The 18,175-nt window shown below is 43.4% G+C and overlaps 1 protein-coding gene across 2 annotated transcripts in view; it reads left to right on the forward strand.

Annotated features, from left to right (window-relative positions):
* The first annotated feature begins 2,858 nt into the window (after positions 1 to 2,858).
* The window catches only part of LOC101823991 (cytochrome P450 4X1), a 30,956-nt gene continuing 15,639 nt past the window's right edge, over positions 2,859 to 18,175 (forward strand). The window contains exons 1-7 of one of the 2 annotated variants that reach the window (XM_005072092.4): positions 2,859 to 3,242; positions 9,698 to 9,839; positions 10,854 to 10,898; positions 13,397 to 13,524; positions 15,919 to 16,046; positions 16,124 to 16,278; positions 17,646 to 17,746. In XM_005072092.4, the coding sequence (XP_005072149.1) occupies positions 3,066 to 3,242; positions 9,698 to 9,839; positions 10,854 to 10,898; positions 13,397 to 13,524; positions 15,919 to 16,046; positions 16,124 to 16,278; positions 17,646 to 17,746 (876 nt within the window). In that variant the 5' untranslated portion in view covers positions 2,859 to 3,065. The other variant, XM_040756947.1, reaches the window with a different exon arrangement.

The following is an 18,175-nucleotide window of genomic DNA, read 5'->3' on the forward strand; positions in this document are numbered from 1 at the left end:
AAATGTCCCAAAGTGACTTTCTTACCCACAAAAGGACATAGAAAAATGCTGTATAGAATCAGACAGGTGCTGGAGCAGAGGGGTGGTCACAAGGACAGGTCAGCCCCTAAAGGATGAGTACCACCAACGGAAGCCTGGGTCCATCTAGACCAACTGGTGAGTCTCCAGCCTCTGACCCTCCAGAAAGAAATAGCTAGAAATTCACCAGTTGCCACACCCTGTTATTTATCAATCAGCACAAGGGAACCGGATACCAGGGCAGGCAAGACATGAAGCTGAGAGCAGTCAGGACCATGAGGACAGAGCAACATCACCATGCGGTGATACAACATGCATCTGTCATGGTTCAGGCAGGGAGCAGGACACAGAAGGAACCTGAAAACTGAAGGTGTTAGGAGTTACCCTCAGAAACTGGTTAGCAGAAGACTCTGAGACAGATGGTCAAGGGATGGAGATAGACAGAGACAGGAGGGTGCAGCTGAAACTGTACCTAATAGGGCACAACAAAAAATATAAAATTCTAGTATAGAAGCCACTTCTCCTTGGAGTCTGTGGTGACTGCTTACCTGCAAATAAAATCTGGCTTCACGGGCCTGGATAGGGGATGGAGAAGTCAGGAGTGGGACGTTGACAAGGAGGAAACACAGAGCTTAGAACCAAGATTGGGTCTGTTGCTCAGGACTATAATTCCAACACAACCAAATGTCTGCCTTAGCATAAATAATGAGCAAATGATTGACAGACAATACCATAAAGAAGACAGAAGCTTCAGAAGCCAGGACTGGCCTGTTAAAGCCTGTCCACTCCACTAAATGTTAAAATTTCTCCTCTCTCTCTCTCTTTCTCTCTCTCTCTCTCTCTCTCTCTCTCTCTCTCTCTCTCTCTCTCTGTTTCTCTCTCTGTCTTTCTCTCTGTCTTTCTCTGTCTCTCTCTCTCTGTTTCTCTCTCTGTGTCTCTCTCTGTCTCTGTCTCTCTCTCGTGGGTGTGTGTGTGTGTATTTGTGTGTGTGTGTTTATGTGCATGAGTGTGCATATGATTGGGTATGCATATCCATGTGTGCATGTGGAAGCCAGAGGTCAACATTGTATATCTTCTTCAATTGCTCTCCACCTTAACCATGTAAGGTAAAGTTTCTCTATAAACTTCGAGTTCATCAATTTGACTGAAATGGCTGGTCCAGGGATCTCCCTGGCTCACTTTGCCAACATGATAATTCCAGACATGTATCACCACATCCACCTTAAATATAATGCTTTCAGTATGCGTGGGGCATTGGTACTAAGGGTGCACTAACCTATAGATGGGCTGGAGAGATGGCTCAGTGGTTAAGAGTACTTGTCTTCATAGAGGGCCCAGCACCCATATGGTGGCTCATGGATCCATGGCTCTGTTTGTGATCCTCAGGCACCAGGCACACATGTGATATACAGACATAAATGCAAGCAAAATACTTAAATAAAATAAATAAAGCTAAAAGCAAATTTTAAAATAAACTATAGATACCCATGGCCCTTATATGAGGTGGCATAGCATTTGCATATAGCCTGCATATATTGCCTAGGACAGTGTAAATCCTATGTATGTGGTTGTATTCTTTAGGGAATAATATAATGAATAAGTTCTGCATACATTCAGTACAGGTACAAATTTTTCTAAATATTCTTGAACCATGGAGGGTTGACACTTCTTCATATGTGCTTCCTCAGCAAATTCTGGCCTCGGAAACTAGCTTCAGAGGAAGTAACAGCTATAACTGAACTGTGAATAAATCTGTCTATAGCTTAGGACTCAGGACAGAAAGGTAAGAGCACTGTGAGGGCAGAGACAGCACTTTGTTCACTACTTTTCCTCCACTTTGAGGACAATGACTCAACCCTAGGTGGCCAGTACTTGTCAAATGAATTGTCATGTGATAAACTGTTCCAAAGCATGTAAGAATACAGATATTGCTCTGGAACCCTGAGTAGATAAAGACAGATGCGAGCCAGTGGCTGGTTAAAGCATTTTAAAGTCATTATTGAACTGTTTCTTTAAGTACTATGTAACAAACGCCATTCTGTGGAGGACCGACTTTATTCCTCTACGTTTTACCTTTAGGCTGTCTGTATCCAAGGCTGACTTTATGGGCTGGGACCTGAACAGTCAAACGGCTCCGAAGTCGGAAGAACATGTGCTTGTTTTCAATATGGCTTAATGTTCTGCTACTGTAATTTTAAGCTTAATTCATCTTTAAGTTTTCCCGTTTACATATTGTGGACGGTGTACAAGACGTAGCACATGAGAAGGTCAGAGAAGAGTCGGCTCTGTCTGTTCTCTCCTTCCAACATGTGGGTTCTGGGATCCAACTCAGGTCATCTTTACTCGCTAAACTACTCTCCAGCCCCGATCCCACGTTATTATTTTGCAGTGGGATCCATAAATCATATGGCCTTCCTGATTGCACCTGAAGAGTAGAAGTACTCTCTAGAGTAGCCTCACTGTGCATCTCTCCGACTCCGGCCGGGTTCGGTGCCCTCATACAGCTTGAAATGGCCCGCAGAAGACATTGGTGTACGCTAGAAATCGGGGTGAGAAACGAGTGCAAACATTCACAAGCACAGTTCAGCAGCCCATGCCGCACGTGTATAATACCCGTACCCTCCTCAGCCACCGCCTAGCCCCTGTGGCCGCTCACAGAATTCCAGAGTGAGAAAGCAGGTCCCTTTGCATAGCAGTTTATTTTTGTTCGTGACAAGGAAGAGGACCAATTATTTCAAAGTCTAATTCAGATCTTCCGCGACTGGAAAGTGTCACACTTAAAATAAGACACGTACAAAAAAAAGTCTGCCTGAATCCTGGCGTGCACCAATGAGCGGATGAAGGGTTTACCCCCGGAGGGCCCGTCTCTTCTTCCCGGGCAGGAGCTGCCCCTCCCCCACCTCTGCTCTACCAAGGGCTCGCTGGGGAGGGGGCTGGGCGATCCCTGCTCGCCTGCTCCTGGCTGGAGAAAGCTACTGGCTTCCCATCACCACCACCGTATTCTCCACCCACCCACCGCCCATGCAACCGGGAGAGAGCTCAGAGTGATGGAGGCCTCTTGGTTGGAGACGCGCTGGGCGCGGCCCTTGCACCTGGCTTTGGTGTTCTGCCTGGCGCTGGGGCTGATGCAGGCCATCAAGCTCTACCTGCGGAGACAGCGTTTGCTGCGTGACCTGCGCCCCTTCCCGGGGCCTCCCGCCCACTGGCTCCTCGGACACCAGAAGGTAGATGGAGGGAGGGGCACCGCAGGATGCTGCCGAGGAAGGCTGTAACTTAGGGGCTCTTTCCTTCCCTCCCTTGCCGCTCTGGGTTATTCTTGGACTTCCCAGCCCCTGGTTGGGAGCGGGGTGGGATGTCCTCTCGGCTCCTCTGCAATACTGGAGTCTCTCTCACGCCCTTGGGGGAGGGTCGCTAGAGAGGGGGGTTATTTGGGAAGCCTGAATATATAAGAACGCTAGGTGTCAATTCAGTCTCCAGTCGCCCAGGCATATCTTCCACGTGAATTGTGTAAAGCTCAGTATGTTCGTCTAAGTCATACTTATTAGTTATAGAAAATGTGCAAAATCGAATGCAATAATTGGCACCCTTGGTATTCTGACCAAAAAATAAATAAACAATTAACTGTCTTGTCTAAGATTCCTGTAAAGCCGGAAGCGGCCCATTCCCACTGCTCTGAGGATTCTGGGTGAGGAAGATTTGTTGAGTACAGGAAAATCATCACTTGTTCGGTTTCTCCTGTTTTCCAAATCCACTCCCAACCCAGAGTCTTTAATTTTTTTTAAATCGCTGGGAGTAGCAGTTGTGTGCTAAGTACTAGGGCTACAAAAAGCAGGTGGGTCCTTTGCCCTGAGGATCCACTTGAGGTACAGACTTGAGTAGCAAATGGAAATTGAAAATCCTGGAAGGGATGACGGTGCCCCCCCACCCCCAGCAACTGCTGCCAAGGGACTGCACAAACTCTCCAGGAATGGGTGGGCTGCAAAGGGTGCCCTGGCTTTTTTTCTCCTCTGCTTCCTGGACTATATCTCTACCATGCCCCAAGTCCCATGTCCCATGTCCCATGTCCCATGTCCCATGTCCCAAGTCCCATGTCCCATGTCCTATGTGATACTCGGGGTCCTTCAGGTACACTCCCAGACGTGCATTTACCACACTTTATTTTTTCCTCTCTTCTCTTTGTTAATTTATTTTGATTGTTTGGGAGTTTGGATTTGGGGTTTGGGGTGTACAGAGTCAATCACTATAGTCCAGGCTGTCCTGGAACTCACTATGTAGCTCAGGCTGTCTTCAAACTTACAGTGATCCTTCTACTTCAGCCTCCCAAATGCTGTAATAGCATGAGCTATCATGCTTAGTGACTACATGTTCTCCTTCCATTCGTCCAGAAGTATACACTTAGGCTGACTCCAAATCTGGGCCATTAAAAATAATGCTACAGTGAACATAAAAGTGAGATGTCTTAACGAAATAGTAATTATTTATTTGGGGCATATGCTCAGAAGATGAATCATTGGAATTTTTTTAGATTTATTTGTTTTATTGTATGTGTATGAGTGTTTTGCCTGCATGTATGTATGTACACCATATATGTGCCCTGTACCCGCAAAGGACATCAGATCTCCTGGAACTAGAGTTAAGGATGGTTTTGAACTGCCAAGTGGGTTCCAGGAACCCACTCAGCCCTCTGCTTTAACGGCACATGTTCTTAACTACTGAGCCATCTGAGAAGTGTTTTTAATCTCTGAGTTCTGCCTTAGTCTCCATTTGTTCTTTCGCCAATTACCTTCTAGTACACTAAACACTGAACTTTAACAATAACCTTTTCTTTTCTTGTTTTTTTTCTGCCTGAGGCAGGGTTTCTCTATGAAGCTTTGGTCATCCTGGAACTTATTCTGTACATGAGGCTGGCCTTGAACTCAGAGAATCAGCTGCCTCTGCCTCCCAAGTGCTAGGATTAAAGGCATTCACCACCACCACCACCACCACTACCACTACCACCATTGACAACAGCCATTTCTTAAACTCAGTAGTCTTTGGCTTAGCAATTTGAGCTGAGAAAGGTTATAGAGTTTTTCTAGGTGAATCAAGGTCTGGCTGACTGGCTAAACTGACTAATACACCACAATTCACAGCAGGTTAGATAAATGATGGCTGTTATTCTAAATGCCTTGGTCTCTTCTTCCTACTACTTTCAGCTGGCTAGCTGGCAAGCCTGACCCTGCTTACCTGGTGTCAAGGTCCCCAGTTAGCAAGAAGACAAATATGACCTTGTACGTAGTTTTTAACCCTCTCAGCCATGTTTGCTGCACTTGCATTGATTTATCAGAGCCAGCCATATAACCAAGTACTTGGTCAGGGTGGAAGAGGACATGAATACAGTAGGCATTAGCAAATTAGGATCATTGTCATAGTAATTAAATACACCCTTCTTTATTATACAGTTCTAACTTTTTTCATAAAATGCTACATCATATCTCCTCTGATGTGTTAGTTGTGGTTTTCTATAAATTTTTTCATAAGTCCTGCATATTTTTGTTTCCTTTCTCTTTGTGTATTCTTGTCTTTTGCTGCCTAACAAATTTCTCTCAAACTTAGCAACTTGAAACAGCAGGTATTATCTCATGCAGTTTATTTAAGTGTTGGGGACTCAGTAATGGCTTCCAATAGCTGGAAGATTCCGACTCCCCGTCTCTAGCAAGGTTGTATGCAGATGGTGAGGGCTTTGATCATCCAAAGGATTGACAGGACAGGATCCATCTCCAAGTTCACTCCCACGGTTATTGGCAGGTCTTGGCAGCCTTTGGTCCTCAGTAATGGCTCTTTTTATAGGGCTACTCACAGCTAGAGTATACATTTGTCCCATGATGCTGGGTTGTTTCTTGGTTTTAGCACCAAAAGCCCCACATCCTGGGAATCCTTCTATCCCAAAGAATCTGAAAAAGTTAGCCATCCTGCTGTCAACAAGACAGCTTGATTCCCCTGGGACAAGAGAGGAGAGATCAAGATGGAAAAGTCAAGAAGGAGGCAACAAGATTTTTAAACCTAGTTGAAACTTCTACTGTATGTAATTGGTCACATCAACAAATACTGGTGCACTGTGGAGAGGACAGCCCAGAGGCTGGGATCTTAGAGGTAGGTCATCTTGATGGCTACCACAATGCAGTTAGCTTTATATTTTCCATGGTAGAGGCTGTCCTCAAATGCCACGTGGTTTGAGGCTGTAGTTTCCTATGCTGTGAGACCCTACAGAGGTTTGGAAGTCTTGCACTCATAGAGAACTCTCCTGAAGAGAGATGAGTGAGAACCACCACTGAAGTATCAGAACCATCATATCTACCTATCTATATCATTTACAGTTATGTAGAGAGGTATATTCCTTTCTTCTACATGGGAGGCTGCCTCATGACTTGACATTCTGGGAGTAAGGAGGAGGACAGGTAGGACATCCCATTTTTTATACAACCTTTCCCTAGGCCCCTGTTGTAGTTCAGTGTCTCTCTCTTAACTTCCACAATGCCTCATTTCTTCAAACCTCAAAGTTTCTCTGGTTCAGTTTGTGTTCCAGGACTGAAGTAGGTGCTGCATGAGGAGAGAGAGACCTTAGATTCAACCACCCACTCCTTTAGCCTGACTCTTCTTTAAGCTAATGTTCTGCCTGGGAGCTTTTTTCATTTAACCTAATTCACTTTTCCTAACCTTCTCAGTCTTCAACTTCTGCTTATTCTGTCTCTCTTTAGAGTTCATTTTTCAACTTCACACTTTTAGAGCTTTAATTAAGAAGTCCTCAACTTAAGTTAGAAAGCCCTAAAAATTGTCCCACACATCTGTTCTACCAGCTACTGGGAGTGAAGTGTTAAAGAGGTAAATCTCAAAAAAAAAGTGGTGAAATAGCTTATCTCCACTCTGTTGTGAATGTTTACTTTCACTGTAATCTTCAAGAAATAACAACATGTTGAATTGCTGTAAATGTTCTAAATAGCTACACTCGGTTTCTGTGATTGCCTGGTTGCAGATAGACCTGTGAAGTTCACGAGGCTTTATCTTATATATGTTCACCTTCTTTGGGCTTTATCCTACATATGTTCTTGTTTTATCAGGTCTCAAGCTGTTATATAGTGTGCATACAAACTTTTAACTATTCTATCTTACTAGAGGACTAATCTCATTATTATGAAATGTCCCTTCTTATTGAGCAAGAATCCTTGCCTTAAAGTCTGCCTTATCTCACATTAGTGATGCTACATTAGCTTTCTCCAGTAATATGAATATGTTAGACTTTTTCAAGCCATGTAGGGCCTTTTAAAAGTTGAATTCTGTCAACGTGTAATATAGTTTTTTGTGCACTCTGACAATGTTTGTCTTTTGGTTGAAAGCTTTAGCTCATTTACATGTAATATAACATATTATTGGTTTGTTCAAGAGATAAACTTGTTTGGTGTTTGAAAAAACTGAAAACATGCCATGCACTTAATGAAATGAGGCTTTAAGTTCCACTATAACCACGCCAGAATCAATCAGAACCTGTGTTAGCTTCACGTTATGGTTTAGATCTGAAATGTCTCCATATGCTCCATGTAAGGAAAATAAGATTTCCTTATATCTACCTATGGTGTATGTGTGTGTGGTTGTGATGCCTACACATGGGTACCCCCGCTTTTGAGAAAATGTAAGGCTGTTGAAGCGCCTAATACCCAGCCAATAGCAGTCTGGAGAGGTTGGCTAGCAGACATGGGTCACCGGAGGACCTTTGAGACTCATATCCCAGACCTGCTCTGGTCCTGCTCCTTGGCTTGCCATGATAGGAACAATCCACAAGCTCCTGCCATCGAACAGTGAAGCACAATGTCATGCCTTCCCTGCTGTGATGATTTGTGTCCCTTGAAACTGTAAGCTGAAATTAATTCCTCCTTTAAGATGCTTCTGAATATTCATCACCTAGGATGTAACAAACCCTCCATAAATGCTTATTGTTTACAAATGAATACGTATTTCCACTGTTAGAAAACCTCACAGTGGTTTGATGATTCAGACACCACATCATTTCAGGACCTAGATTTCATTTCAGGATCTTGACCTTTTAGAGGATCTAAACTATCCAGTGAACAATTCATGGATGAGTAGCTGACTGATAAACAGATTTGGACAGTGGCTTTGTATCTCTTATGAGGATAAGAACGATCCCGTGATGTGAAGTCACACAAGGAAGAATTTCAACAGTCTTACATTTTCTCAAAAGCGGGGGTACCCATGTGTAGGCATCACAACACACACATACACCATAGGTAGATGTAAGGAAATCTTATTTTCAGTTATTTATAAGGACTGCTTAAGCCACTAGCAATCTGTCCTAAACATGAAAGGTTTGGGTAAGGGAGATGGCTCAATGGGTCAAGCACTTGCCTTGAAAGTAAGAGGACTAGATTCAGAGCCTACATAAATCCCAGGACTAGACTCAGAACCTACATAAATCCCAGGTGGGCAGTGAACTCTGGGTTTGTTTAGAGACCTTCCCTCAAAGAATAAGACTAAAGGAGATGGAGAGATGGCTCAGAGGTTTAGACCACTTGTTGCTCTGGCAGAGGACCAAGATTCAATTCCCAGCACCCCTCTGGTGTCTCACAGCCATCTGTAATTGTTGTTCCAAGGATCCAATGCCCTCTTCTGGATCCTGCGGGCACCAGGAATGCATGTGGTACACATACAGACAGACAAAGCAGGTATCTGTGCAAATACATCTTTAAAAACTAAAGAATAAATGGAAGAGTGATTTTGAGGATGCGTTCCAACATTGACCTGAGACCTCCACATGTCTATGCACACATATGATGAGCACCTGCATACACAGGTGTGCCCACACACATTCAAACATGCATGTACACATGCATGTATATAACACAGAGAGAGAGATGAGAAAGAAAACAGAGAGAAGCAAAGTTTCCTCCCTGGCAGTGGCATTTGTACTTTGTAGTTTGCATTATAAATGCTGGAAGCTAGCTGTGCATGATAGCTCACACCTATATTCCTACACTCAGGAGCCCGAAGAAGAGTTGATGTAATTTCTAGATTAGCCTGGGTTACATTAAGAAATTCCGTCTCCAAAACAGGAAAAAAAAAAGTCCTGGGAACTGAGAGTTTTGTCTCTATGCTTGTTCCAAATTCCAGGGACTTGTAGAAAGAAGTGTTCTGCTATTATGTCTGAGGAGCTGGATATTTTTGTAGAAGGAGTTGGCAGGGTTGTAGAGAGAAGTGTTTGTTGTTAAGTCATGAGAAAGAATTGCTGATCAATAGTTAGAGAACAGGAAAGGGGAAAGGAAGGGTGAGCTAGCCAGTCGTTGTGTTCAGGTTACCAACAAGAAGCCTCAAGTAGATTCCAGCATAGGAAAACAAAATCTGCAGCCTCCCAGCCCCAGTTCTAGGTCTGTGATGTCCTCAAATGGGCGAGTGAGACTTAGTTCACCTTTGGTCCAACGGTGAAACATATGTTTATTAATGTCCTTGCTCAGGACACTATCCCCAAGCTTAGAGATCTTAGAGAAGGAACAGTCACCTCTCCTACATAAAAAAGATAAAGGAGCCAGAGCCCTCTGCTGCATAGCCCTGTGGCGGCTCTGAACTCACCTGTGTCTGTGCCAAGGCAGTGCCAACCTGACTGACTCTGTAATTTCCTGCCCTTTTTTAGTTTCTTCAGGATGATAAAATGGAGAAACTTGATGAGATTGTCAAGAAGTACCCTTGTGCCTTCCCATGTTGGATAGGGCCATTCCGGGCATTTTTCTACATCTATGACCCAGACTATGCAAAGATATTTCTGAGCAGAACAGGTAAGAAATGAGACAAAACTTGGAGTCCTATTTCTCCAGGACTGAGTTGCACATGATTCACAGGCCTAATTTGAAGCAAAGATTTGCCCCAGACCTGGAAGAGATATTGAGCAATTATGGAGAGGGGACAGATTTGCCCAGGTTAAGGGGCTTCCTAGGTGACCCCCAGTTCCTTGACTCCAGGACCCCATAATTCCCAGGGGCCACCACCAGCCTGGTTAAAGGCTTTCCTTTGCCTCCTTAGTTTGGGGACTTTTGAGTCAACGACACTGTCTCACACATGCATTTCATTATGAGAACGTCTGCAGGGGAAATCAGAAGTCTAGCTCCAGAGGTCTGAACAGAACCTAAAGTGATGGAGCCTTCACTCACCAGTTCAAACTCTTGGTTATGGTCCAAACCGTTCTGTTCCTTTGTAGAGCATAGGTCTCTCCTCCCACCCACCCAAGCCATCTACAAGATTCCTATTATGCTTAGCACAAGACTACAATGGCCAGTTTGAGCTCTGCCAACTTTGTGAAGATCTCACATTTGGATCTTTCCCGTGTTTCACATTCCTCACTCTTAACCAAAACCTAAGAAAAACAGACCTTTCTCTGAAAATCTTCTCATTTCTCTGTCCCTCTGCTCCAATCTGTCTACAGTTCACCTCTTCAGAAAAAAAAATACATTTACTTAGAGTCACAAGCACACCAAGAGTCCTTTGTGCCTTGCTGTCTGATATTTTCCAACAAGTAGACATGTCCCAACCTCCATTCTGGAAACTTGTCCACTCCCAAGCCTGCACTGTTGAGGGAAATAGAAACCAAGGGAGGATATGAACTTAGGTCCTGGGACTGGTTCTTCTCTGGGACTGGAAACTCAGGTTTTCCAAACCTCCAAGACTGTAGAAAATGACTCGGGATTCCCTCTTGTCCACTGTATGCACTGAGTGCAGGCAAGTGAAGAAAGCCTTCCCCTACTTGAACTTGTCATGAGTGTTTTCCCTAACCCTGCCTTTTCTTGACTCTGCAGACCCGAAGGCGCAGTATGTGCACCAGTTCATGACTCCATGCATTGGTATGTATGTGCACCAGTTCATGACTCCATGCATTGGTATGTATGTGCACCAGTTCATGACTCCATGCATTGGTATGTATGTGCACCAGTTCATGACTCCATGCATTGGTATGTATGTGCACCAGTTCATGACTCCATGCATTGGTATGTATGTGCACCAGTTCATGACTCCATGCATTGGTATGTATGTGTCACTCACTCTCACTCCAAGTCACTTTGCATGGCAGAGCATTCCAAAGAGACTCAAGTCTGAACTCAAAAGCATCAAGAAAGGGACATCAAATGCACACAACATGAGTGCAGAGTGGGGAACCATCCAGGAGAAGGAAGGGAACAAGCTAGAGGGATGCAGGGGACACAAGGGATTGGGGTGGGGGCAGAGGGAGAAGGAAATGAGTGAGAACAAAATATAACGACACGTAAATATGAAAATCCCACAAGGAAAATCAGTGTTTTGTATTCTCATATAATAGTATCGTTCTTAATATTTAAAAATAGAATCTGGAGACCTAAATTCAACCCACATCTAAAGGGGGACAAGATGGTGTGAACCTGTAATCCCAACACAGGGAAAACAGAACAGGCAGGCTCCAGGCTACCCAGCCAGCCTAACCCATTTGGTGAGTTCCAAGCTAGTGGGAGTCCCTATCTCAGTTTAACAACAAAGCAAACAGTGAACATGAACACACAACATTCTAAAGAGCAAGAACTATGAGGAGAGCCACCTCGGAGGGGGTCAAAGAGGAACTCAAAGGTCAACCAGCAGAATGTATGTCACAGAGCACCCTTGATCATTTCTCTCCTCAAGGTCCCATTTTCAAAGGAAAATGTATGGGAAGTTTTCAGCATCTTAGCTTCACTTCAGAAGGCTTTTAATCCTTTCACCTCTCTTGTTTTCTTGTATTTCCCTTTCTTTTCAGAGTTGTCTTACTTTTATATGCCTCTCAGTAAAAATTTTCTCTGGTGTGAAGTTTGGCTCTATACTGGGAGAAGATGGATTAAGCTGCTTTCTCATATAGTTAGTGTTTATTTTAGACCAGGAGGAATTAAATGAAAGAAGATAGCCTTTGGATTCAGAGTCCCTTAGGTTGGCATGCTACTGCTCACTCCAATAGGCTATGTGATCATGATCTTAAGGACATAATTTAATCTCTCTAGGACTCATTTTCCTCATCTTTGAAATGAGCCTGATAGTGTTGTCACTGCTGAGAGAGACGAATGTTGTATTCCTAAAGCTTTATGCAATGGCCAGAGTTCTAAGAGAAGCAAACCCGACATCAAGAACCTGGCAATTTGTAAGCACTCAAAAAGGAATGTCATTCACAAACTCCCAGCACTGAGAACAGGAAATAAACACCAAGTCCCATCCCTAACCAAGAAATTTTCAATTATTACCTGATGAGAAAGGGAAAATCCGTTTTCTCCAAATGTAGTGGCCCTGTGTGTATCAACCACATTCTGGGCAGGTTCCATGCCCAGGAGGAGTCGACCAACACAAAACAATGTCTTACTTATTTTGTTTGTCTGTTTTGATTTTCTTTTTTGTTGCTTTTGTTTTTTGAGAAAGAGAGAAAACATGAAGTCAGGTGGTCAGGGAGATGGGGAGAATCTAGGAGAAGTTTGGGGAAGTGAAAGAATGTGGTCAAAATATATTGTATGAAAAATGTCGTTAAAAATATATTAAAGGGTGTTACTCAAATTTAAAGTTGTTCAAAAGCCAAATTTATTGTAAGATTTATTTTACTTTTCTTTATGTGTTTTTATGTGTGTATGTGTGTGTGTATGTGCACATGTGTGTTATTGTCCACGGATGCCAGAACAGAGGGTTGGGTTCTCAGATCTGGAGTTGCAGATGGTTTGAAGTTTGGGTGCTGGGAGCTGAACTCCAGTCCTCTGCAGGAGCAGCAAATATTGACAACCACTGGCCATCTCTCCAGCCTCTGAAAGCCAAACCTTAATGCCAGCATATTCGTCAATACAAGATAGTGAAGTATCAGCCTTAATAAGTGTTTCCACTTGTCTGGAGCTGGAGGTGAGGGTATCTGGGATTACATGGACATCCTTGCCCTGTTTCTAATGAGTCTGTGTTCACAGTAATGTTTATAGATTGGTCTGCAGCAAAGAGGAGGTGGATGTTTCTCCATGAGCTAAAGAGGCTGAGTGCTCTGTGTGTGTGTGTGTGTGTGTGTGTGTGTGTGTGTGTGTGTGTGTGTGTGCGCCCTCACTGAATCAGCACAGCACAAGTCCCACACTCCATTGCTGAGAAACTATGCCTCACAAGGTATCAGAGTTTTCCAGATTGAGGAACACTTTCTCTGTGTTAAATGTATCCCCTCCGGGTGTGAGTATTTGAGCTGACACTGACTTCATCTGTCAGCTCTTTGATGCTCACTGCTGCTTCGTGGCTGCTCATGAGTCAGTCACGTGAAGCTGGCCGTGGCCCTCGTCTTTCATCATCTAGTAAAATGCATGCAGTTCTGTGCATTTTGTTTCTCAAGGAAGAGGACTCCTGAACCTAGATGGACCCAGGTGGTTCCAACACCGCTGCCTCCTAACTCCTGCATTCCATCACAATATCCTGAAAACTTGTGTGGACATGATGGCCCACTCTGTGAACACGATGCTGGTAAGTGAAACGTTAGATCAGACATTTATGCAGTGGGTTGAGAAAAATCAAGCCTGATTTCTAGAAATTAATCAGAATACAAGTACCCACTGAGTAGTGATGTCTATGTAAGCCTTTCCTGAATTCTTCAGGTGATTAAAAATGAAGAGCTGGTCCTCCATTTTCAGTTGTCTCACGTTCTATGGCAGTAAGACTCAGGTGGCAGGTGCTGTGGGAGACAAGCAAGGAAGCCAAGAGCAGCTAACCGGTTCCGATTTCAGAGGTGTCTCAAATTTACCACCATATACGTTGATTTGCATACGCCAATATTAAGAACAAGAAACTCCTAGGCAGAGTGATGTGAGACAAGGTTTTAAGCTTGTGAACTCATCTGATGGGCATTTAGAACTGAGCAGAGGTTCAATGCCTCTGTCACCTCTTGTGGGTGGTGGCGGATTTGAGGTGAGTGGCACCTTCCAAATATGCAGGGATTGCTGCAGTGGGCATCCCTATTGGGGTGGCTTCTGACTTAGAGATGAGTTTTATCAAAAGCAATATTGGTGTAGAGGTTTTCACTTTTTTAATGTGTTTATTTGAAAAGAAGACAAATGATTAATACAGTTTCTTCATAAACTTCCGATACCACAAAGCCAAATTTTCCTCCTTACCAGCAGGCCCTACTCACTCTGTCCGCAGGGAACAGCTTGTGGCTGGGCACTCCCAAACTTCTGTGGGAGTGGAGTGGGACATCAGTGGAGGTTCTCAAGATACAGGCTCCGGGAAGGGGGTCGGTGGAGAGCATCCTCCTCTGAGCTGCTCGGTGTCTGGCGCAGTCAGCTCCACCAGTGACTGGTTTAGCCCCTGCATCTCTAGGAGCCATTTCTATCCTCTGCATTTCTCAGGCCTGGGTTTCTCTGCGTTCCCCTCCCACTTCCTCCTGCTGCACACTTCCAGAGCATCTCAAGCTCCGAGGCTTGCCCCTCCTCACATTTCTTCCAAACCTATCCCACGGCTCATCAGCTCTCCTCAAATGCCTGAGTTGAAATATCACACTGAATTTTATTAATAGGTACAACAAATATGTGGCTATCAAAAAATTAATTCCTTAAAGGGCTGTAAGCCAAATAATAGACACTTTGGTGAAAGGCCTTCAAGTTCTGCTTTTTATTCAGTCTCCAACATTTCAGTACCTAGTTTGTCACCTGTAGGTACCCAGCATTCAGCACAAGGTGACACCTGGAGATGCTCAACAAACATAGATTGAACTGAAATTAGATATTTCCATTTATTTGCATTTTACACAAAAAGTACTTGTCGTGATAAATACATTTATAACTGGGGCGGGCACGTTTTGGCAACTTAGCAGTCAGAAAACACATTTCAGGCAGAGTGAGCAGGCCTCTATCTCTGGGGAGCTAGGGACAACTCCCTGCAGAAACTACTCTTCCAGGCCTCTTACTGTCTCCAGTGTTTGACTCTGAAATGACTTTTTTATTATTTTTATTTGCAATTTGTTTTGTTTTTCAAGACAGGGTTTCTCTGTGTAGCCCGGCTGTCCTGGAACTCAATCCATAGACCAGGAGCTCACACTGACCTCAAACTCAGAAATCCTCCTGCCTCTGCCTCCCAGGGATTAAAGGCCTGTGCCATCACTGCCTGGCTAATTTGCATTTTTAATTAAATGTAATTAGTCATTCCCCCTTCTTCTCCTCCCACCAACCCCTTTCATGTTTCTCCCATGTTCCCTCCTAAGTTTATGACCTCTTTTTCTTTAATAATCATTGTTACATGTACATATAAATGCTCAAATATAAATGCAATCTTTTAGTGTTGTTTGTATGTATATGTTTTCAGGACCAACCACTTGGTATTGAATAACCCTCTAGAGGGCTCATCCCTGGGGAAGACTAATTCTCCCCCTCTCATCATTACTTGCCGGTATCTCTTCATCTAGGATTAGGGCCCCAGATATCCCCCTTCACACTAGTTTGTCTATTAGTGTTGATTGTTGAATCTAAGACATTTTTGAAAAATGTTTTGAGTTTATTTTCAGAGTGCATGTGGTGGTTGAGATTTGTCATGGGGTATCAATCAAGTTGGGGCCTGAAGGAGGAGGAAGCCCCGGGGAGGAACTCTTAATTAGGTGGTGTGGAACTCTGTGTTGTTTGGCACAGAGCCGTGACAACCACTGAAAGACCATTTGCCAGATGGGAAGTGTGAATCACGCTCGTTCTCACTCATTTAGTGCATGCTTCCCTTCCTCACGCCCAAAATAAACACAGGGGTTATTTACTCCTGGCCTTTGGTAAGGTCAGGGTTTTGTCCCTGAGATGATGAGGGCAGGGTTAGGGGAAAGTAGGAAAATAAAGACCGTTTGAGGATGGTGATGATATTGATCTTGGCCTCCTCTGCCAGGATAAATGGGAGAAGATTTGGAGTGCGCAGGAAACAACCATGGAGGTTTTTGAACACATCAACTTGATGGCCCTGGATATAATCATGAAATGTGCTTTTGGCCAGGAGACCAACTGCCAGATAAACAGGTCAGTGATGGGTCAGTGAATGAGTTCACTGTGATCTAAGTCAATTATTAACCCATTGTTCCAACTTTGTCTTCTAGCACCTATGAGCCTTACATGAAGGCAACATTTGAACTTGGTGAAATCATATCTTCCCACTTGTACAATTTCTGGCATCATCATGACATAATTTTCAAATTCAGCCCTAAGGGTCACTGCTTCCAGGAGTTAGGCAAAGTGATACAGCAATGCACAGGTAAAAACATGGGCCTGTATTAAGTGTGGGTTACCCAAATCCATGCACCATCATGCCTATCTTATGTGTAGAATAAATCTCACAGTAAGCAGGAAAAGAATCCTTGTTCTTAATGGAACTTTAATATGGACACTGCCCAAATAATTACAATTTCACTCCTTTAAGATAAGTTTATACCCTCACCATCATAAATTATACAATTTTATTATATACAATTATTACAAATACATGTATAACAAGGGAGAATTTAAGACTTCAAAATGTATGTGGCATGTGGCCTTCTTTGCAGTAAATTAAGTAATAATTGCAAGCTAAAATGCTTGCACAGAATAGACATAGAGGAAAAAATAGATGTTGGTATATGTTTAAAAGACACCCAAAATCTGGATATGGTAGTGCTCACCTTTAATCTTAACACTCAAGAGTTTGAGGTGGGTGATCTCTGTGAGTTTGAGGCCAGCCTGATCCACATGGTGAGTTCCAGGACAGCCTGGAATTTTGCCATGTGAATGTTGGGAATACAGCCTGGGTGCTCCGGAAGAGAAACCAGTGTTCTTAATGACTGGGCTATTCGTCCAGCCCCAACATTACCTTTGTTGACAGTTTCATAAATGTACACAGCTTGATGAGGGTCACTCCCACATTACTTTCTCTCATCCTCCCTCTCTTGCTGAAGCCCTTCTCTCCAATTACTTTCCCTCCCGCTTCCAGGGTTTCTTTTTTGTATAACTTGCTGAGTTTAATTAGTTTTGCTTCCACCAGCATGGGTGAGAATCTAAACTCTTGATGTACAGAAAATGTTTTTGAAAACATACTACTCTACTTACTTCCATCCAAATTCATTTAAAATTTATATGAAATGGTAAGTTCAAATAACAAAATTGACCCCAATTAAGACCAAAAACAAACTAATATCTGTAGAAGGTGCTTGTACATATTCTACCTGTCCCGTGCTCTGTTTTTGTCTGTTTTCTTTCTTGTTTTTGGCCCCTATAGCTATGTATGTTAGGTACTTTCTCTGCTGGCTATTTCACTTGCATAATTTCTATGGAAACAAGATTCTAGACTGAGGAGGAAAGCAATGATTGGCCACTTGCATCTAACTTTGCAATCATCTTGACTATATTGCTTGCCTACTGATAGAAAATAATTTTTATCTCTTCTGTTTAAAACTCTTATCAAAAGTTGTCTGTTAATGGAAAATAAAACAGTCTATAAGTTCAATGTATTTAGATATAATATACCCACTCTGGCATCTGAAAACAGATAAGGCATGGCACTTAGTGTGGGCTCTGCCTTGATTTATGTGTTTGGCTCTGATTAACTTAGCTGCCCCTTCGGTAATGAAGACCTTTTATTCTATGCAGAAAAGATAATCCAGGACAGAAAGAAACTCCTCAAGGATGGGGTAAAGCAGGATGACACTCAGAAGTTTCAGGATTTTCTGGATATTGTCCTTTCTGCCCAGGTAAATGCACGGAAAGCCTAGGTGTGCTCACACAGCTACTGACCATGTGGGAGGGTGGATGGGCAAGTGGAGTAGGATGGGAAGACACAAGCAAACCTCTCCAGACCGCTGTGGGAGATGGCTCTTGGTGCAGTCTGGAGGAAAGACTGAGACCTGTCACTCACCAGGAGTCAGCGAAGACTGAATTACATGTTTGCCGTGATTTGGAAGGTATACAGATACCAGTTTAGAGACTCACAGAAAACGGGAAGCATGGATGAGCACTTTAAAAAGGACATGTTGAGAAATTAGATACAACTGGAAGAGCAAAGAAATTTTCCAAATGCTTATGCAAAGCCTGCTTTTCTTTTGTGACATTGGTTCTCCTTTGTGCTCTGGGCAAAGTGGGACTCATTGTAATATTTAACATGAGCTAAAATTGAAACCTTT

The sequence above is a fragment of the Mesocricetus auratus genome, unplaced genomic scaffold (genome assembly GCF_017639785.1).
Source record: "Mesocricetus auratus isolate SY011 unplaced genomic scaffold, BCM_Maur_2.0 Super-Scaffold_100014, whole genome shotgun sequence".
Classification (NCBI taxonomy): domain Eukaryota; kingdom Metazoa; phylum Chordata; class Mammalia; order Rodentia; family Cricetidae; genus Mesocricetus; species Mesocricetus auratus.